The following is a 19,768-nucleotide window of genomic DNA, read 5'->3' on the forward strand; positions in this document are numbered from 1 at the left end:
CTTTCAGGAACAATTGCCGGGGTTCCATTTTGTCGGGTCGGGAGCAAGCTGGTGAGGTGTTACCGTCTCTGGGAACCATCTGAATCTCTGCCACCCCGTCGGTGTTGTTAATGTGGCTAAGTTCACGTGTCTTCAGCTGTCTGGTTCGCGGGTTCAATTTTTGTTTTGCCCATCAGCGTGTCCTGTACCAAGGCTGCCACCTTCACTGAGTCTCAGTGATATTTCGCTGCACGTCCTGTTGGTAGTTGGACAACTATGGTTCGTGGCCCCAAAATATCTTAAACACTGGGATTGGTCCAATACACTTTGTAGTCAAACCTGCGCAGAAATTACGATTCTCTGTGGAAAGGGGGTGCAAATAGTCATAAACAAGTTGGGCGGCCATCAGCTCTGGAGGTGGGCATGTGCTAACGGGAGTTATCTGAGCCTGATAGGTGGCTTGGCAGTGTCGGGCGGCTGCGTGTATGGCCGCTAGCTTACGGATACGATAGGGTCTCGCTTGTAGCTGCATTACCATGCCAATGCAGGCAGAATATAATTTCCAGTATGTGTAAATCCCACTGTGTGTGGTCGTCTGACAGGTGCAATGGGAGGTGCGCCTTAATTTTATGGTTGCTCTGCTTAATCTGATTCACCCTGGGATGGTACATGGGTATCATATGTGGAATTACCCACCATTTCCCACAGAAACTTGTCCCTCTGCAAGCGGAAATTTATGTGGCGTTGTCGGTCAGCAACATGTGGGAAAGCGAGGGTATAATTATTTCTGTAGGGTGTGTGCGATCATCCCTGCTCGAGTTGACTGCTACACTTACTTGTTTTATGGTGATAATTTTACCACCATGTTCTGATCATTAATGAGTCCTCGTGATCGGCTGGTACGACGACATCACTCGCCCAAGGTTCTTCAGCTGTTCCTCAATGTCTGTTACACACGACTCTTATATATGCAGTCCTATTTGAGACAGCATTCCAAAAGATCCCTTGACGAGGTTCTCCTGTACTGAACCCGTGACCCATAGCTGCCGACCTGTCTGTATTTTCCACTTGCGGCTCTGAAACTCCTTTGGTACAAGCACACATGCTAACATGCACTATTTCATTGCACGTGACAGTTACATTTCATTTATCCGGTAGGTACACGTTCGTAACACTTCCTGCAATGGCCTATCTTATAGCCATCCCACCCTCGATCCTACACACTGCTGCGATTTTCCTGAGCTGTGATCCTCACTGCAACCTGGCCAAGACTATCCCAGGGCTGAAGTCACTCACCATAGAGCAAGCACTAATAAGAGCACGTTCCGAAACTTGCTCGGGGCCTATATCCAAATTTTACCTTGAGCCTAGCAATGACGTGAAACTACCTAATTAATTAAATACTTGGTAAATATTAAAATAAAAATAGTTTTCAATATATATATATATATATATAAAAACCTTTAAATGTTGTTCAAATATGTTTATCTATTACTCTCCTCAGAGGTATTAACACTCTTTTTATTAGAGAATATATCCGGTGGGGGTTATTCTACAGATGTGCTTTGCCAATATTATTTTCCTTTCTGTATCTCTAACTAACAGAAATTTTTTTGATTCATGCTCTGTGTATCCATCACTTTCAAATATTATTCTCATAAGTTTGTTCAGCCTCATGGTAAAGCAAGAGAATGTTTTTCACACGAAACAAAGTAAAGCGACTGAGGGAGCAAAAGGGGCTGGGAACAAATTAAAAAATTTATAATAAGCATATATATTATATGTGTGGTGATAACTCCCTGCAGTATTAGGGCATACATCAAACTATTATTTTACTTTTTTCTTTATTCATCTCTTCTGCAATCTCATGAAGACGAAATGGTATAAATGAGCAGCGACATTTAACCTGTATTTATTTTGACGTCAGCCGGGGCTTCGCCCCACGCGCCTGATCATCCTCCGTTCCCTTTCCCAACACCTTTCCTACCCGGCATCTGTGTCGTAACGTACGTAGCCGTGTGCGATTCAAACTGCGCGCCACAAACTACAGCAAGAGGGCGCTTAGCTGCAGTGCGCCGCACCCCTAAATATGCTAATTAATATTGTAACCCTTTTTCTTTCCGCCCCACAACAGTGTAACGATGATTCTGCATGTATGTGTTTTTAATGAATAACTTCATGATCTGTTGTTATTTTTATAAGTCCAAGCACGAACACGGACGCTCCCTAGTGGGCGACGGAGGAACTAGCATGAAACTCATTTGAACCCTTTTTTTTATGTTATAAGTAATTATTACAGACGGTCTGGACATGGAAGTAATCTAATAATTACTGTAAAATTAGTTATGTATTTTCTAAGAGTAACCCGGGGCACGCTACAGCAAAGTTGTAACGGTAATTGTGTTCGGCGCGAAGGGCGCCATGTTGCCACACGCAAGCCATGAGCTCATCCCAGTCTCCTTCTACAGCCGGCCGAGAGCGGACGTCTCTGCCGACACCCCGAGGACATCACGGTTGGTTCACTGAGTAGTAATTCTGTAGCTTAATATTATTTAAATCGCTTTCTTTTCATCCTCGGGGCCTCTCTCGGTCGGAGAGACTGTTTAAGTAATAATTATTCATCCCTCGGGGTTTTTATATCACCGGTGTAATAAGTAACGGCTTGGGGCGGCCACGTGCGTGGTTCGCCTCCTCACCTAATCTGATTCGTGCCTCGGGCGTTTTGCAGTTGTATCAGTGAAGGAGCGTGTAAGGACGTATACCGTGAGTAGAATAAAAACCAATTAATTGTGTTACGTGTTTTTGTGTTTGGGGGGGCCACGTGGGTTCCTAACCTGGCCAGCGGCGTGTGGGACGCCCTGAGAGCCCACTGCGGATTAGAAGCGTGCCCGACGCTGAGAGCGGGCTTAGGTAGGGACAGGAGCTGCGTGTAACATCTGGAGGGCTAATATCTCGCCGCACACGGGCCACGTAACACCCTGGGGTAGAGTCTCTCGCCGGGTCCACGTGCCCACTCACGTGGTGGCGCCCACTAATTTCTACCGATAATTTCACCACAACGCCGTACGCCCTCAATTTGTTTTGTGACATATTCTAATATGTCCAATATGTTACTGGTATGCGAACCCATTCAAAGATACATTTATTTGTAAACATATGTTCACAAGAATAACTGATGTGCCAATCTACTCTAATTATAGCAGCTTCACAAAATTTAGGACAAGCATGTCACACTAATTTGTGACATTGAATTTATGCTTAAGAGTTACAGTGCATCAATAATCTTCAGGGTTGTAATGAGATTCCCCACTCTCAGTTCACGCCACGTGACGTCAGAGATGAACATAGTCTGTTCCAGACCACGTGCAGTTTGTAGGCAAGTTAAGACAGAAGGTGAATGAGGATGGCCGAGCATTGACGCTCTTCGCCAATGTTGCGGTATTACTTCTTTTGTGTATAGTGCACAAGACTGCGGGAACTGAAATTGCTATAATGAAGGCTGTGTTTTGCATTTGACAAGTATGTACGTTAAATTTTACTAAATGAAATTGGAATTATAATATGAAATACGTTTAGTGAATGATTATAACATCCAATTGTACAACAGAAATATTAGACAATTAGAAGTAAACATTTCAAAGTTAAGGAAAATAATGCTTCGCGAATTGTGAGATTTTGAAAGGAATCTTTAGCTTACTTTCTCTGTGTATATAACTAACTTCAACGTTAATAATACATTTTAAAAATCTGAGGTTAATAAATATCACCACTTAACAAAGTATTAATTTGTACCGGAAAACTAGCAAAACAAGTTAATTTACATATAAACTATCAAAAAGTTTTTTTCTTTAAGAAAATGAAATTTTTTACTTACTGAAAAATAATATATATTTTTTTTTTTTCATTTTGAGAACATTTGATACATTATGCAAATATTGTTATAATCTTCTTTATTTTTCACCTTCCTCATCAGTTAAAGGCATAACTCATTATTTTGAGTAAGATACAGAAATTTTGTTGCAAAGTTACTAGGCCTTTACAGAAATGTGATAAAAATGGGCGGGATTTGCTAAGATGATGGAAAATAATGTTTGCATACATACAGGAATTGATGTTTAAATTAAATAAATTGCAATGCTTTGACCCTGGTTAGAGTCCCGAACTATGGCATGCAAACCAATGCGCAGTCAGCGGACAGACGAGAGGTCTGAAAGTGTTCAGACAGACGGAGGGACATTTAGCGTGTAAGTAAACTGGTGATCCACAAATTAAGATTTATAAATTTATCTCTCAAAATTTATTAGCAAGGTTTTTTATTTATTTTTTATTTTTTTATTTCACAAACAAACTCTGAATTGATGAACATGTGTGGCAACAAGCAACTAGTTATTCAAAAGGATAACGCATGCATTTCTGTCATTCAGGTACAAAGTCATTTAGCATGATGATGCTAATCGAAAATAAATGTTGAATAATATGACAAATACATCACTGTAAAGCTTTAAGTAATATCTGGAAAGCAATGTGAACAAACAAAATAATTAATATTATTTTTGTTCAAGAATGAAAACTTTCACGGTAATGATTTGCAAATAGTCTAGGATACAAAAAATGTTATGCATTTATCAGTAAGTCAAACATGGGATTATTCACAAAAAATATTTTGTAAATAGCACGTCATCTAAACAGGCAGCTAGACGTAAAATAGTTACGTTTTTCCTGAAACAGATAACAATTCTAATTTATGTGACAGGGATGACGTCCTTTAGGCGAATGCATGCCCTCACATAGCAGTAAATAAAAAATCAACTGCATAGATTTTCTTACTCAAGTTATTACAGACTTTACCAAAAGATTAAATATATATGGAATATATATACATAAATTATAAAAATTGAGTATACACATGACATTTATACCCAAGAAAACTATGTGGCAATGCAAACCACACCGGGCTGTGTAGCTTGCACGCTACACAGCCCGGTTAGACTTTACCGCAAAGTTAGCTGTCATACTGCATGTATCCAATATACACAATGCAAACATGTAATAGCCAAGGAATCAAGCGAGAACCAAACGGCCTAAATAAACTTTAAGGCGAACTAATTAATACAAGGCATAAGGAATATTGCACGCTACAGCCAGACATGCGAATGAAACTAGAAAAAAAAGGTATGTGACCCCGAAAGACAAATTATATAGAAAATAGAAGTTAAATTTAAATAAAAAAATACAAAATCCAAATCAACAAGCAAGAATGTGGCGCACGATACGCACCTTAGCGCGACATTGCTATAAGGGACACAAAACTCAATGGCACCAGCACACAACGATTAATGTTACTGAAGTTTTTGTTATAGTAATCAAAAATACGAATAAACTGGTGCACAGACATTTATTTTTACGTTAATGTGCAACCACCATGCACTAATAAAAGACGTTACTCACAAAAAAAAAAAAACTTAAGACATGCCGACCTCTGGTTTTCATTACACAAGAAAAGCTAACGGACTCTAATATAAATTAAAGAAACATGGCTGTGTGAAAATTTACGTCAAGCATTAATTAAGTAAACTGTACAAAAAATAATAGCCAAATAAAACAGAGGGACCAGTACCCAAGGGTTTTATAGGCTTTGTCCCTACACTGCACATGTGTGCTACAACTGGCAAGGGAGGGGAAGACATACAGTCTATTTCTTTAACTCAAGCAAAGGCTCACCAGAGTCTTGAGTTCATCTTCTGACATCATCAGTGGGACGGCAGCAGCAGGCATCTCGTTAATAGTGTAGCTTGTGAGGTGTTCCGGCAGCATGGCAGTCTTTGGCGTCGTCCGCTGGGTTCCTTTTCCTTCTTCTCCTTCTGAACAAGCTGAGGAGGGTTATATATACTCCTTCAGATGAGTTCGATACCTTCGTCGAAACATCCAGACTAGCTGGGACAGCCGCCTTCGATGAGCGCCATTTTAGCTTCCGACTACTGAGCGGGAGGGGAGTTCTGAGGATTGCCGAAGTTCCGTGACCCCGACGAGGAAACCGCCGCGGCACTCAGATAGCCTGCGCGCTCCGTGTGCGGCAGGATAGTATCATATTTAGCAGGGGCTCACACTTTATTTGGGTACACGGGTACTCGTAACAAATTTTTTTAAATCTATTGAAATGGTATATTTTTTTAGTTTATATCTGTGTAAACATATTTTAATACCTTTAAAAAGAAATTTGTAAAAATGAACATGAAAAAATTCCAGTATAATAATTTATCTCTGTAAGATAGGTTTAAACACAAATACCATCGACCACCAATGTGAGAAAATGGTCCGATCATGCTGGTAAAAGCTATTAGCTAAACACCAGCTTGAAAAGAAAGCAAATCTGTCCGGGTTGTCACGACTACTCTCCCTAGATTTGTGGTGTCGTCTTGCACTTAAATGTAAGTGATAACAATGCCGTCACTCCTTCCTCCGACTTCTGTGTGTGTAAAATGCATTGCTTTGGTTTCCAAATCACTTTAGAGGAAGTCCTCAGGAAGTACATTACTCAATGTTTAAACACTTTTTTTATACATGGCAAGTTTCTCATGAAGATATTTTAATAATGTGTACAACAAAGGAGACATGGTTGATATATATTTACTTTGGACTAGTTTTAAGTTACTTGCAGGGTTCGTCCGTAAAGTAATGAGACTGGCCGCTCCACAGAGCTCCAGTCGCCTGGAGGGCGGTCCCTAGCAGAGGTATTTGTGGTGGGGGGTGTAAACTAAACCACAGACCTGGTGGCAGTCACGTCCGAGCTCTGACGCAGTGAAGATCATGTGTGGTGCACAAGCTGTATTAGAGTTTTTGTCACGGCAGAAACCGTCCCAAATGGAGCATTTGCTGGAGCAACGCTACGAGATTAAATTTTACTTTCACCTGGGCAAAACCACTTCCGAAACTCCGAGGTTTTCCGGTGTTTCTGTGAGTACAAGAATTGACGGGAGACAGTTGAAGACATGGAGCGATCTGAATGCCCTACAACGAGTGGTTTAGACGAAAATGTGGCCAAGGTAAAAAACTTCCTGGACTCCAATCATCGTTTGATAGTAAGATTAATCGCTGAAGACCTAAACATGTTGAAAACAACAGTTCACAAAATTATTTCTAAAAATTTGAACACTTGAAAGGTTTGTGCAAAATTAGTGGGAAAAGTGTTGTCATGAACAAAAATGACGAGTTGACGTTTCCGGTGAGATGTTGGGGCAGTTAGAAAGCGAACCGGACTCTCTAGACAAAGTAATAGCAGGCGATGATCATGGATGTTCCATTACGGCCCCGAAACCAAGCGCCAAAGTTCGTAGTGGCACACCTCGAACTCCCCGCGACCCTAGAAAGCGAGAATGTTGAAGGCCAAGGTAAAGTCAATGTTCATTGTCTTTTTTGACAAGGGTGGGATGGTCCACAGAGAATTTGTATCTCCAGAACAAACCGTCAATGCAGTTTTCTACAAAGAAGTCCTTGCACGCCTGCACAGATTCGTTAAACAGAAACAACGGGCAGATTGCTGGAAGCTCCATCCACCATGACAATACTCCAGCCCACACCGCCATCATTGTAAGCGCCTACCTGGCCCAGATAAGGGTTGCAACTTTGCCGCAGCCCGGATGTGAGCCCGCCAGACTTTTTCCTGTTTCCAATGCTCAAGAGAATCATGAAAGGTCACCGTTTCGAAGATGTTCCCGCCATCCAACAAGCTGTCACAGAGTCTCTGAAAGAGGTTATGGCAGCTGACTTCCAGGTAGCCTTTGCAGCATGGTAATCACGTTGGCAACTGTGTATCGACGCCCAAGGAGACTATTTTGAAGAATTTTAACAATATGTACCCATCGGATCAACAAATTCTTTTTACCAGACCTAGTCTCATTACTTTACAGACAAACCCTGTAATCAACATACTGTCTCAGGAGCCTAATGTACAAGGAATGACTTTACTGCAGGTGCCTCACTGTTTGGAGTTTTTCAGCTTACTTAACGTTGGCAAGCTCGCCACCATCCTTGCTGCTCTTATTGCAGCTTCTGGTGCAATTTCCGTGCAGCTTTGTAAGGCACCTAGAGTGCCCATTGTAAAGTAATATACACATCGTTTTTTATTAAAAATTAAATTTCTTTTAATAACGTTGAATGACAGTTATTTGCTATTTTCCGATAATATTAGCAGCAAGAAATTAAATGACCACAAAAGAAGAGTATAATATAAAAATTGAAAAGGGCGTTACTACAAAAAAGTAAATCTGCCAAAAAAACTTTCGGGTGTACAACCATATATACATAAAAGACAAAAATACCAATGTTTTTTTTTAATAAAAATGTAAAATTTAATGACATAAAAATATAATTAAAAATAAATAAAAACAATGATTTTGGAAAGGGCATAAGTACAAAATACAAAATATCAAAAGATTCCAAGTGACGCAAACTTAGATTTACAAAAAGGGAAACATTTTCACAGTTTATCGTTTAGAGCTAAACTTTTTGAGATAGCCTTTTTAGTAATTATAAGCATAGTTATTTGTAAGGTGCCTAAGGCACCCATTAAAATATTATGAATATATCTAACATTTAAATTTAATAATGAAGGTTGTTTCACTTATGTAGCTATAGCCTATTTCAAATGTTACTCTATTGTTACACTTAAATTTTTCTATTTTATACACATCTCTATGTGATTTATGATACACTTGTTTCCTAGGTATACATATCTCTTAGGCGTTACAGAGTCAGTGAGTCAATGATGAACGTAACTATATGTAGGATTAATTTAAACACGTGTATAAAATTAATTATTTAATTTAGTAAAATAATATAGATAAATTTTAATTAATAATGAAAATAAATTGATATTCTGAATGTTTATTCCAATTTACTGTGCATAATAAGTCAGTGAGTGAGTGCTACTCTGCGTGGGTATGCCATTCCATGCTTCATGACTTTCACGCTCCGAATAAAAAATAATAATAAACTAACTTTAATTCTGTATGCAAATAATTAATAGAAATAAAATAATAAAAATTACTGGAGTGATATTATAAATATTGTTGGTAAAGTTTAAATTTTATCAAATTATAAAATTCAATTAAATACTCAGTATTAAATTTTCATATAAATCTGTGTATAAAATTAATTAATTTTATTTAATTAAATAAAGACAAATTTTAATTGTTAATTAAATTCAATAAACACACTGATTAAAAATAATAATTTATAATTTGCTATGCAAATAAATAATACTAATGGAAATTTAACTTCTCTTATATAAATACACTTGAAAAAATTTATGAACACAATTTCTATCACTAACATCACAATAAATAAATGTTTCTCATTATATAGACCGGTACTCAATATCATTCACTAAAATAGGTATATGATTCAAAAGCACATATATATATATATATATTTATTATTTGTATGTAGCCTTTTTTAATCTTATTAGTTATTCATTAATATATTCTTTCACCTGAATTGCGATATGATCATGACAAAGCCACATAAAGTTGATTGTGTGAAGATATAGTTAACAGTAAAATATGTATTTCATATTTCATTGCATATAAAGGTGAATCCACAAAAAAGGAAAGACCATTCATATACCTTATGACATTAATCATTCAAACACAGAATGACATAAGGGAAGATAATGGTCATGTATATGGGAAGATAATGGTCAAACACACAATCATTCACACACAGAATTATACAAATCAACTGACACACAAAATCATACATTTAAGATGTTATATCTTTATTATATGACATTGTAGTCACTGTTACAAAATACATCAATATGACACCATCTTACATCATGCACTTTCTAACTGTCATGGGTGCCAACTACCACACCCATAACACCTCCCCCTTTTTCATCACCTCAGGTTTCCTTATACATGTTACATGTTACCCTTCATACATTTGTTTCACTTTGACCCTCCTACCACTCCTGGTCACGTAATGGTCTTTGCTTCTGCTGTCTGGCAAGTCCCTACCGTTGTTTATTCCTGGATCATCACTTGTTACCCTCTCACTGTCATTATTAAATCCCTTAAAACCTTCTATGTCTGTATCAGTACTTCTTCTTCCACCCTGCACTGTAGGACTTGTTTGACCTCCTTCATCAATTTCTTGGTATGGCACCCAATCTATCTGTCTGTTTCCTCTGAACCGTGAAGGGCGCAAATGACACGTGTTTCTTCGGACCACTCTGCCACTCCTGTCTTTCCTGATGAGGTATGACCGTGGTTCACGGCTTCGTGAGATAACTACAGCTGGCTCCCAGACACTGTCACTTTCTATCTTCGTGACTACCCGCTCGCCTTCCTGAAATTTGACGTCTTTCTTCTGAGCTGACCTGTTGTAGTACTGCTTGAACTTAGCCTGCCTGGCTTGCAAGGCTTCATAGATCCCCTCTTGAACAACTGGTTGCAACATGGCTGTGGTTATGGGCATGGTGGTTCTAACACATCTACTGAATAAGATTTGTGCTGGAGATGCCTGCAGCCCAGTGATAGGGGTGTTATTATACTCACGCAGGAGGTCCCTGTGGTCAGTACCTTCTGATTTGCTCTTGCGTAGGATCTGTTTACTGATTCCCACAGCTTTTTCTGCCATCCCATTGCTTCGATGGTAGTGTGGACTACAAGTAGTTAGTGTGATGCCATATTTTTTGTAATACTGCTGGCACTCATAAGATTTGAAGGGTACATTATCTGAAATGAGGACTCTGGGAAACCCATGAACATTAAAGACATCTTGCATTGCATTTATGGTGCATGCAGAAGATTTTGCAGCCAATGGTCGAATATCAATCCAGTGGGAATAGTAATCAATCAGTATCAGGAAAGCCTTCCCGGCTACTTCAAGGATATCTGTACCGACTTGGAAATATGGCAGTTTAGGAACTTCATGTGGTATAAGAGGTTCCTTGCACTTAGCCCTCTTAAATTTTTCACATATCCCGCACCTTGACACATGTTCCTCTATATCTTTCGCCATTCGGGGCCAATAGAATAATTGCCGTGCTCTAGCCTTAGTTTTCTCAACTGCCGAATGCCCTTCATGCACCAGGTGCAGGACATATTGCCGCAATGTATGGGGTACCACAATTTTGTGTCCAAGGAATATTATTCCATCTTCTATGTGTAGGTTATCTTGAACCTTGTAGTATTCACCATATTTCCCTAGCATCTTACTGGTATGGGGCCAGCCCTCCTGGTGCATTTTGGCCACCTTACAAAGGATGGAATCCTGCTTAGTTTCTCTTTGAAACGTCACTTTCCTACTGTCACTCATTGGTAAATGTGCACTCAACGAATGTACCACCTCCAACATTTCAGGATCATGTTCAGTCTCCAGGAGTGGCATTCTCGACATTGTATCAGCCAAGTGCAGATCTTTTCCCGGTACATAGTACACCTTCAGTGAGTACTTAAGGAGTTTGAGCCTGAGGCGCTGTAGTCTAGGGGAACCTATCTTCCCTATGTTTTTGTTCATAACTGCCACCAATGGCTTGTGGTCTGTTTGAACATTTACCGTCCGACCATAAACAAAGTCATGAAACTTTGTTGCTGCAAAGTATATGGCTAGAAGTTCCTTTTCTGATTGAGAGTAGTTCTTTTCACTGTCTGATAGGCTTCTTGAAGCAGTTGTGACAAGCTGAAGGTTACCGGAACTGGATTGTTGCAACAAACAGCACCCTAGCCCATACTGTGATGCATCACACTGTAAGGTGATTTCTTTCTCTGGGTCAAATAATGCAAGGACAGGTGCATCAGCGACTTTCTGCTTCAGCTCATCAAATACTTTCTGATGTAAGGGTAGCCACTGCCAATCGACTCCCCCTTTCAGTAGTTCGTATAGGGGTGCTGTAAGTGTTGCCATTTGCGGTAAGAAACTACGAACGTAATTGAACATCCCCAGTATTTGTTGCAATTCCTTTTTGTTTGAGGGTGTTCTTAAATTAATTAGTGTCCTCGCTCTCTCTGGATCTACTTTCATACCTGCTGCAGAGAAAACATGGCCAATGTACTTAACTTCCATAGCTTTGTACTGAAGTTTATCCACATTAAATTTTATATTTCGAGCCCTAGCCCTTTCCACCACTCGTTGAACAGCTTCATCATGTTCTACCTCGGTGTTTCCCATACAGAGTAGATCATCAAAGTATATTACTGTGTTAGGTATGTCTGCAAAATTACTTTCAACCAGATGTTGAAAAAGTTCTGGTGCACTGGCTATTCCATAAGGTAGTCGCAGATATCGGTAGATCCCAAATGGGCTGGAAAAGCAACATTTCAGTGATGCCTCCTCCCCTAATTCAATTTGATGAAAACCTTCCCTTAGATCAAATACGGAGAAGTATTTTTTCCCTGCCAGCTGCTCACTGATGTCACTGAGTTTGGGAACCATGTGATAATGTCGTTTGATTTGTTTATTTAGGTCCGTTGGATCAAGGCACACTCTAAGCTTACCATTGGGTTTTTCAGTGACAACTAGGTTGCTTACCCATGCCCTGGCATCAACCTCATCAACCTTTTGAATAACCCCCTTTGTCTCTAGTCTATCAAGTTCAGCTTTGAGTGCCCCTCTCAAGGCCTGAGGTACTCGTCTAGGAGGGCAACATACAGGATCAGCTCCTACTTTAGTAATGATTTTACCCTCTTGAGGAAAGCAACCCAGGCCATGAAACACATCTTCATTTTGTCGCACAAAACTGTCTTTCGCCGTCCTGTTGTCAACAGAGTGCACCCGCTGCACTAAGTTCAGTTGTATGCATCCTGGTAACCCGAGCAATGGCACAACATCCAAGTCCACTACCATAAAGTCTATATAAGCTTCAGCTCTCGTAGCTTGGCAGTTCAAGGTTACTTTACCCACAGGTGTGATAACACCATCCAAAGTCTTTAATTTCACGTTCGTAGGCTCAACCCTAAACTGCTTGTCCACTTTTTTAAAAACCTGAAGTGGAAGTACACTAACCTGTGCGCCGGTGTCTAGCTTCACCATCATTTTTACGCCTTCAATGCTTACTTTTTCTTGCCACTCATTGGGGTAGGAAGCACTACTGCTGTCTCTGTGGCTTTTTATGCGACCCCTAATATCAACAGGACATACACTGACACTATCACAATAAAGACTCTCTTGCGAGCTGGATAATTCAATTCGCTCCACAACTTGTACCTTACGAACTCTACATGACCTTGCAAAGTGATTCAGGACTCCGCATTTAGCACATTTCTTTCCATATGCTGGGCATGCTTTGGGTCCGTGCACTGACTGGCATCGCCTGCACTGAAATTCTCCCTTTGTTTCACCGGCCTCTGACGCTGTTCACTTGAGCTTTTACTAACCGCACTAATTAAAACAGTGTCAGACTCACTATCACCATTCTTGCTGTGTATTAGATGTGCTTGTTGCTTGCTCTGCTCACACGCTCTGCAATGTGCTGCCGCTTTTTCCAATGTGAGGTTATCAACTCGTAGTAAAGCTTCTTGGACGGCCTTGTCTAGTACACCATGAACTATACGATCCCGCAGCATCTTGTTTTCCGCACTCTCACCGGTGGTGTTATTATAATTACAGTTCTTCACGAGATGTCGTAGGGCAGTGAAAAAATGCTCAAAGCTTTCCCCTTCTTCTTGGCACCTCTGAGCAAACACATATCGTTCAAAGACCTCATTGATCCTGGGTCGGACGTACCTTTCTATGGCCTGCTTCCACTTAACATAACTTTTCTTATCCTCTTCCACCATGTCAACAGTTTGCAAAATGCGAGAGGAATCACTGCCCATGATGTTTCGCAAAAGTGAAATTTTAACCTTGTCTGGGGCATTGTCTTGTCCAGTACTCACAAGGTAGTCTTCAAATTCTGACTCCCAAAACTTCCAGTCCGCGTATGCATTTTTGCTATGTAAGTCCAAATCAGGTGGCAACTTAACTCCGCCACCCACGGCCATTGTTTACATACGAATATTTTACTTAGCACCTACTTTCACTGTGGTTACTGGCCCGGTCTTGTTACTTAGTATAATCATTTAAGGTAAACACAAAATCCTGTCGACTGCGCCATGTTATATCTTTATTATATGACATTGTAGTCACTGTTACAAAATACATCAATATGACACCATCTTACATCATGCACTTTCTAACTGTCATGGGTGCCAACTACCACACCCATAACATAAGATACTTAACTCACCGATGATGTGCAGGAAAATGGCTTACCCAACACCAAGATGTAGTCAAAATATTATCTTTGTGCCATGTACTCGGCAGCAATGCTAGGAGGAACAGGTTAGCAAAGAGCAATGAAAAATATATAGCATACCACGTTACACGATCATTAAGTCAGTGATGAGCGTAACTATATATAGTCGTACTAAAAAGGAAAAAAAATAACTTAAAATATCAATGCAATGGTGTACACAAAATGACCAATATATTAAGGGCTGAACATTCACTTACATGCACATTTATTTTGCACTAATATACATGAAAATATCTGAAAGAAGAAAATAAAAGTAATTATGAGACAACAAATGTCTGCAGCTTGGGATGTATATATGAAAACTGTAATGCACAGCCTCTGTGAGTGATAGCTCAGAGTGAGAGGTGATGGCTGACACAGACCTAGTGGATGAAGCTGAGGAACACTGTAGAGTCAGCTAGTGTAAATATTGAAATTATTTAATGTATTTAATAATTTCGGTTTCTCTAGCCTACCTCTCTCAGTTTTAAGAATTGTATCTAGAAGCTTGTGTCTGAAAGTCAAGGTAAAGTGTGTCAAAAGTACTTAAATACTAAAATCGTGAATAGACCTTGGAATAAAGTGTAAAATTCAACTGTGCTGTTTATATTTGTGTGTAATGTTTGTGACGATGGTGACAATACACTTTGACATGCACAAAATCACACTTTATATAAATAATCTTAACTTAAGATAATCTATTTTAAACTACAGATGGAATTTGTTATTACTCTCAACTTCAAAGCATCTAACAATTCTTTCACTTGTGTGAATTATCTTTACAATCAAATGTTAATTATTTGGATGTTATTTATTTTGACTAACTTCAGTCCAGTAGAGCTTGGACTACTGGGTACGTAACTTGCAGTACCAGTCAACCAAAATAGCAATACGTTATTCCAATATAAAATTCCATCTATACTCGTTAATACTATCTAGATCGGGATCGCGATTCTGGAATTTGATTTGTAAATCTAAAGATGAACAAATTATTCGGTTTCCTTTACAAAGAATATTCAATATACTATAACAGATTCTAGTTCTGCGAAAAATGTTCGTCTTGTTTAAATTGTAATTCGTTAGGGTACTTCTATATTCAGCGAGTCTTCGGGTGATGGGGTAAGGGACCAAACCTTGCTGCAGGATACCCACGAGACGTGTAGGTTCTCGGAGACTCCTTGGTTCGACTCATCCAGGACCGCGATATTGGTGTTGCTCCTCCGTCCTCTAGCGTGCGGCAGGAATACGCGCTGTCACGACTCCATCCTTCAGACTATGGGCTGCAACTGGGCTGAACTGCGTGACGGTCATCCTTCCCGGGCTCGAACTGCGACTTTTCAATCTTCGACAGGATTCTTCTTTCTTCGGAATTGTAAACGGCATTTAATCTTCGTAGTTTCAAAGCAAATTAAAGTCATTTGACGATCTCTTGAACATGGATATTTGTCGACTTCTCTTCTTAAGTAATTATTTAAAATCTTGATGTCTGAGTCTTATCTTCGTCGATTAAAATTACTATTTTCTTCAAAATCTCAGTTAAAATTGGCATTAATAACCATTTTCAATCTTCTATAAATATTCAATTATAAATCAATGTCAAAATCGTTTCGTTCTAGCTGTTGTCTTAATCAAGTCTCAATTCGTTCTAAAAGAATATTTTCCCCGTCACTAGTAAACGATTTTCTTTAGTTTGTTGTTAAAACAAAAACTAGTAAAATTACTAACCATTACTGACGTGTTCATCTTTAAATTAATAGTGGTTTCAAAAAATACTGCTATGCTAGCCTTGACAATATTTTAAAATAAAAATTAACACAGAGTAATACATAGACAAAACGATAACCAAAGAAATTTACAGTCTGAATTAATCATAGATTACAAATATAAAAATACGGAATAAAATGTAATTAAACAAAATGAATATTAAAGGAAATTTAATATTTACTTTCTATAAAGTATAAATATTGACTTTATAACACTGTGATGGATAAACCAGCAAGTCTTAAATATAACCTTCCAAAATAATAATCAAATAGTTACAAATGTATACAGTGCAATATTGTAACTCACAGTACATATACAGTATATTGCAATAAAATTGATTTTATTGCCAATTTGGATATTTTCAATTTTTTTCTTTGCTGTCCCAGAACATGTTTGAACTGTAAAAACCCCAAACAAGAGCAAGTGCATCAAATAGTTGATGATGTTGACATCACCCAGGGGCTACGCCCCACAGTCTGAAGCAACTCCTCGCCTTCCCCTACACCCTTCCTAGTTCTGTTGGTCGCTGGTGTGTGCAACGAGTGAGGTTACGCGAGCCACTTTGAATAGCGTGCCAACCCCTGAAGAGGGTGGGAGAGCGCTGTAGCTTCAGTGACACGTACCCATAAAAATACTATACTTAAATTTTATCCCTTACTTCTTTTTCAACCAGCAGCTCATCCACAGCTAATTTTACCTTGGTTACTGGCTGCCAGGTGGACTGTGACATTTCAGAATGCTATCCTCAGCGCAGATATAATTTGAACCACTAATATTTGAATTACCAATAATGTAACATGTTTTTGTAGTTTAAATAACAGGGTTGAATTTTGTGAACGTAATTATGTCTTGCTCAAGAAAGGAATACAGCACGAATACAATGTAATGTAACTGTCATCTATGTGGGCACAAAGGTGCTGATCAGTCATTTTGCTCTTTCCACTCAGTCTGATTTTACCATCCCCCGAGGAACGTTGCGTCTGCCACACCTGTGGACTTCATCGTTTAGCATCGTTTATCTGTAACTTTTGTTTATATTATTTTACTGTTGAAAACCTTGTATCATAATTATTGGTTCCTGTCTCATGCAGGAGACTGTTCAAATAAATAATTCTTTCAGACTCACAGAACTTTGAAACTAACATATTTTTTTTGTTTGACCATGAGGGTAACCTAACGTCCAATCTACAGATTCTGCCGTAGGGCATTCTATCCATAATATAATAACTTGTAGCAAGAGCGGAAATCAAATTAAATATGTTGAACTGTTAACCAGTGTTTGTTTCCAGCCACGTGGTAGTGACCTCCAGGTATTCAAAGCCCACAGGATAAGTCAGCTTGTACGCGTCTCCGACGTGGAGAGTGGACCAGGTCTTTGCAAGTTAAGGTTTCTCGTCCCCACACAGGCCATGTCACACTCTGGGTAAGGGAGTCTCGCAGGGTCCGAAGGCACACTTTTGTGAGGTGGCGCCCATTAACAATGAACCCCGACATCAGTATAAAAGAGAACATCTGTTTGCAACTCAATCAGATTTAAGCAAAACAACAAATATAAACAAAATTTTGTTTAGTAATAATATGTCACATAAATTTGCAGGTGAGAAAAACCAGGCGTCCTCAAATCTCATTCTACTGATCTGAGTGGTTTGCAGTCGAGATAGAAAATAAGGTTCTTATTAGTAGCACTTATGAGTAGCAAATAGCACTTTTCTGGTGTGAATAGAACATTTGCAATACTTTTGAATATGAAATAATCTGTGAATATGTCAGTATTTAAATCTGCTATCTATCTTAAATTACTGATTTTATGACATTTTATTTTAAAATGTGGTAGGTAATTAATTAAAAAATAATAGTTATATTTTTTTGTAATTTACATCATAAAATTCTGAGGTCTCTCAGAGTAATTAGTGAATAAATCAAAATCACAATAAATTTGCTTGTCAAGAAATTTTTTTTAATATTTTGAAAATAATCATTTCAACTACATCTACAATAAACTAAGGCTCACAGCAATGCTGAAAATTATCTGATTATTATTTTATATTTTAGACCAGTCAAACACATATAGCATTTTATTTCTTTTACTCAGATGTGTATTTCTTTTGATAAAGGATACCAGTATGATTGTTGGATAAAAATGTTATGTTATTTGATTATAGAATAAATTTTATGAATAATTTTAAAACTCTAAATTACATTATGAAAAACTTGTAAAGGGAGGGGGGGAGGAAAGCTTTCATATATGTAAGTATTCTTCCTTTATGCTCAAATGCATTTTACAGTTATTTTACATTGTATTCTTCCAACAAAGTAGTCTCCAAACAACTGGTATACTGACTTGGAGCTCGTAAATGAATGCAAGTTGTGCTAGGTGTTGGCGTTGTACAGTCCCCTCCTACCCGCCTCTACAGCATGATCCTTCAGTGTCAATGGCACTTTCAAGTTATTCATGTCTCTTGTGATGAAGAGGTAAAAAATGTAAGTACATAATTTTTTTTTTTCAGGCCTTTGGATGAAGCAAAGACGTTAAAGGAAAAATTTGATGCTATTTTTAACATCACAAAATACAACAAGTGCATAGAAATTGTTAGAAAACTGTGTAAGAAGATTGAAGATGGTGAGTGTTTATGTTCTGGAACAGATATGGATAACATGGTTTAAAGGAAAACAAATGGTGATAGAAATCTATCTCTTGCAGAATGTTGAAAACATGGACGGTTTTAAAGGGTGTCAACATTTATGTGTGTGTGCAGTCATGTTTGAAGCATTTAGAATATTAATCCACATCCTAGACAGTGTGTTTCTGTTCTCTAGGTATTGCCAGATAATTTTTGTTTTATTGATGTAAACAAGTATGCCTGAGGCAGCTGAACAGAGCTAGTGGTGATCTGGCTGACCAGGAATATGGACAAGTGTATGTGCAGTGGCAAAGGTGGGTGAATCAGTGAAGAATAATGGAGTGAACAGAAGCACCGTGAGACAAAACCCAGAGCATTATAACTTCCACCTCACCATGCACATTAGTACACTCACAATAGAGTTCCTGGCCTACCCAGTTCTGGCTAAGATGTTTGTAACATAGTATGTCATATCAGGAGGGAGGATAACAGCATGTTTCCATGAAAGAGTTACTTTTTGCTTTTGTAGTCCCACTTAAACTGATTTGTCTTGCATCATACTTGAATTTAAAACAGTTGTAAACAAAATGTTACGATGAATCTTTAGCAGAAAATACTTTCAAATATAATATAAAATGAAATTCTAGTCATGCCTGTGACAGTCAAATTTTATTCATGTGCTAACGTGTTTAACATTGGTGTAAAATTAAGGTATGTTTCCAATTCAAATATTTTTTTCCTTATTGAAACTAACTTTTTTTAATTCTAGAACTAAAAGTTTTGAACAATCAGCTGGCAAATGACCAAATCCACAAAAAGCAAGCCGAAGACAAACGAAGAAGTTTTCGTGAAACAGAAGAACGTTGTGCTGGCTCTTCCAAAAAAATAGAAAATTTTGAAAATGATTTGGAGAAAGTGAGGAAGGCCTTAGAAAAAGTGTATGAAACGGAACGTAACATGAACAAATTACAGTGTGAATATGGTGAGTTTGTGAATAACTAAAAATAAAAAAATAAGTCTTAAGGTCTTGAATTATATTACTTTCATATCAATTTTTTATCCTCTTTTTCCACAAATATTAAAAAAACTTTTACATTTTTGCTAACAGTTAATGACATTATTGCAGGTT

The 19,768-nt window shown here is 38.3% G+C and overlaps 1 protein-coding gene across 2 annotated transcripts in view; it reads left to right on the forward strand.

The window, feature by feature from the left end:
- Window positions 1-19,768, forward strand: part of LOC134531663 (DNA repair protein RAD50-like) — a 253,543-nt gene that overhangs the window by 38,797 nt on the left and 194,978 nt on the right. For both annotated transcript variants that reach the window (XM_063367443.1, XM_063367442.1), the window contains exons 5-6: window positions 18,526-18,638; window positions 19,409-19,621. In XM_063367443.1, coding sequence (XP_063223513.1) covers window positions 18,526-18,638; window positions 19,409-19,621 — 326 coding nt within the window. The remainder of the gene's footprint in view (window positions 1-18,525; window positions 18,639-19,408; window positions 19,622-19,768) is intronic.

Source organism: Bacillus rossius, chromosome 5, assembly GCF_032445375.1.
Source record: "Bacillus rossius redtenbacheri isolate Brsri chromosome 5, Brsri_v3, whole genome shotgun sequence".
Taxonomy (NCBI): domain Eukaryota; kingdom Metazoa; phylum Arthropoda; class Insecta; order Phasmatodea; family Bacillidae; genus Bacillus; species Bacillus rossius.